This window comes from Pteropus alecto, unplaced genomic scaffold, assembly GCF_000325575.1.
Source record: "Pteropus alecto unplaced genomic scaffold, ASM32557v1 scaffold146, whole genome shotgun sequence".
Lineage (NCBI taxonomy): Eukaryota > Metazoa > Chordata > Mammalia > Chiroptera > Pteropodidae > Pteropus > Pteropus alecto.
Genome location: NW_006442107.1, coordinates 14,596,087 through 14,598,310, shown reverse-complemented (window position 1 = coordinate 14,598,310; position 2,224 = coordinate 14,596,087). Strand labels below are relative to the sequence as shown.

Below are 2,224 nucleotides of genomic sequence, written 5' to 3'. Positions count from 1 at the left end.
GCCTGATGGGGCTTTACCTTCCTCAGGGCCCTGCTGTGGAAGGCGAGAGAGGACGGACTGGGGCTTCGAGCTTCTCGTGCCAGGTTGAAGCTGGGAGAAGTGTTTGTGACTGTTTGTCCAGTCAGCCTGCGGATGCTCTGAGGGCTCTGTGGTTGAGTTGTATGGATGTTAGTATTTCCACAGGATGTAACAAGCCACTAGTAAGTTTACTTTGTCTTATTCCAGCCGAATACCAGGCAAATGTTTATTCCGTATAAGATTAAAATCCTGGCTATGAAAATTTCCTGAAATATAAGAACCTGTCTGGGGTTTGGAGATACTCCACTACTTTTTCATTTTCCTTAGTTTTTAAGCTTCTTTCTTGGTTATCATTGGTTCAAACTATAGATTTTGAAGCCCTAAGAATCTTCCTGATCGGATCTTAGAGACAGTGATGGCCTCACAAAAAATGGTTTGTAATGTGTCTGCGCCACCCAAAGTGGAATGGACATAATGTTTTATATGTAGACAGTGCTTTGTAGTCTTTCAAGCACTGGATAAATTATGGTTATTCTCTCCACAAGCATGTTTGAGGCTAAATCCGATGAGATCTACGCAGCACTGTGAGCCTGAGCGAACAGTGCTGGTATTTGTCCGTGATGGTGCCCGTTAACTGGGAGAAAGGCAGCATGCAGGATTAAATATCCCCAGCCCTGCACTTCCAATGAGAGGAAGAGCCTTAGTCTAACTTTGAGCTAGATCTTATCCTAGAGAGAGTTCTTGTGTAGGAATACTATCAGGTGAACTCCAAATTAAAGGTTGACACGGGCCACTGAATTCCTGGCTAATGACAGGCAGGACCAGACTTAGGCATGAGCTCTTGCCTCCTGAGTGTGATTTCAAGGGAGTCTGCCTAGATCACTGCACTCAGCTTCTCTTCTGCCATTCTTATCACCACCACCCCGTACACATACCCCCAGCTGGCTGCAGTCTGGACCCAGAGAGCCATTCTTTCAATGTCTGGGTAATGAATGCAGACACCCCAACAGAAGTAATACTTTAAAGCATCATCAGTCATTTAGACTGAGTAATGGGTTTAGCAGGTCCGTTCCTCAAACACTTCGTTATTATCCTCTCCATACCTTACCACTCTAACAAGTTGCTCCTCCAGCATGGAAACCTGTACCAGATGAGTAATAGATTATAACAAGGGGTCTGCTTCAGGCAGACATGCTACCCGGTGAGAAGAATGACAGCAGAGCAGGAAACAGGAAGCAGATCCGCATCATGGGCTGTTAGTGTCGGGGTAACCATCTGACACACTGAAGTGGCCTAGGGCTCTGTGCTGTGTCACAGCAGATTCACTCATGATGTTCTTCAGTCATCGTGTTTGGTTTACTGTTTCACAGTAGGAAAAATATGAAATAGGTTCTGTGAAGATTTCCTTCCAAAACAAAAGGAAAAGTTTGGTAAAGCCCGATGACTGCTCTAGGGCGATCTGTTCTTTGGTGGAGCAAAGCAGCAGAGGCATCCGCGTGTGTGTCCATTGGCTCCTGACAATAGGGCGGTACTTGCATGGCGCGTTGTTTCTAAGCTGGTATTCGCCACAGCCTGGAGACGCTGTGCTGAGCAGTGGGGATGGGGCTGGGGACACTGCAGGGTCGCTGACACAGTAAATTGTTCCAGCTAAATCTTCTCCCCCCGCCCCACAGGAGGGCCACCCAGAAGAGCCGGAGGCGGAGGAGCAAGTCCACGAACAGCAGCCGCAGCAGCAGGAAGAGTACTGAACCGTCTTGGCAGCTCTCGACGCTTCCATTTTGCGTGGGAACTTTTCTTCTGGAAAATTGGAACACGTGTGGCCTCAAGCTCAACAGAAACCAGTTGTTCCCAGTCTGCCGGTAACATCAACGCACTGTCGCATACGCCAGCCACTGCGCTCAGTTCCCATTTCCTTTGCCAAGACACATTAGCAGCCAGTCATTTGGCGGCCTCCCTGAGAGATCATGGGGTCCCATACCTTCAACTTCACCACTTGGCTGCGTGAAATTGGTTCTGCTCTTTTCATTTCTTTCCAGAACAACTCTCCCCACCCCACTACCACCACCAACACCCTCTTTTGATCCTGGTGTGAAACAATGGTAATTTGATATATGGTATTTATATTGGCATTTCTCAACCCAGTGTCACTAGATGTCACACACATTTGTGGTGCTTTGATGTTTGCAAGTCTAACCTCTGAACGTAA

At 47.6% G+C, this 2,224-nt stretch overlaps 1 protein-coding gene across 3 annotated transcripts in view; it reads left to right on the top strand.

The window, feature by feature from the left end:
• MAPRE2 (microtubule associated protein RP/EB family member 2) overlaps positions 1 to 2,218 on the top strand; it is a 128,405-nt gene extending 126,187 nt beyond the window's left edge. For all 3 annotated transcript variants that reach the window (XM_025038678.1, XM_006919972.3, XM_006919973.2), the window contains one exon: positions 1,692 to 2,218. In XM_025038678.1, coding sequence (XP_024894446.1) covers positions 1,692 to 1,766 — 75 coding nt within the window. In that variant the 3' untranslated portion in view covers positions 1,767 to 2,218. The remainder of the gene's footprint in view (positions 1 to 1,691) is intronic.
• The last annotated feature ends 6 nt before the right edge of the window (positions 2,219 to 2,224 follow it).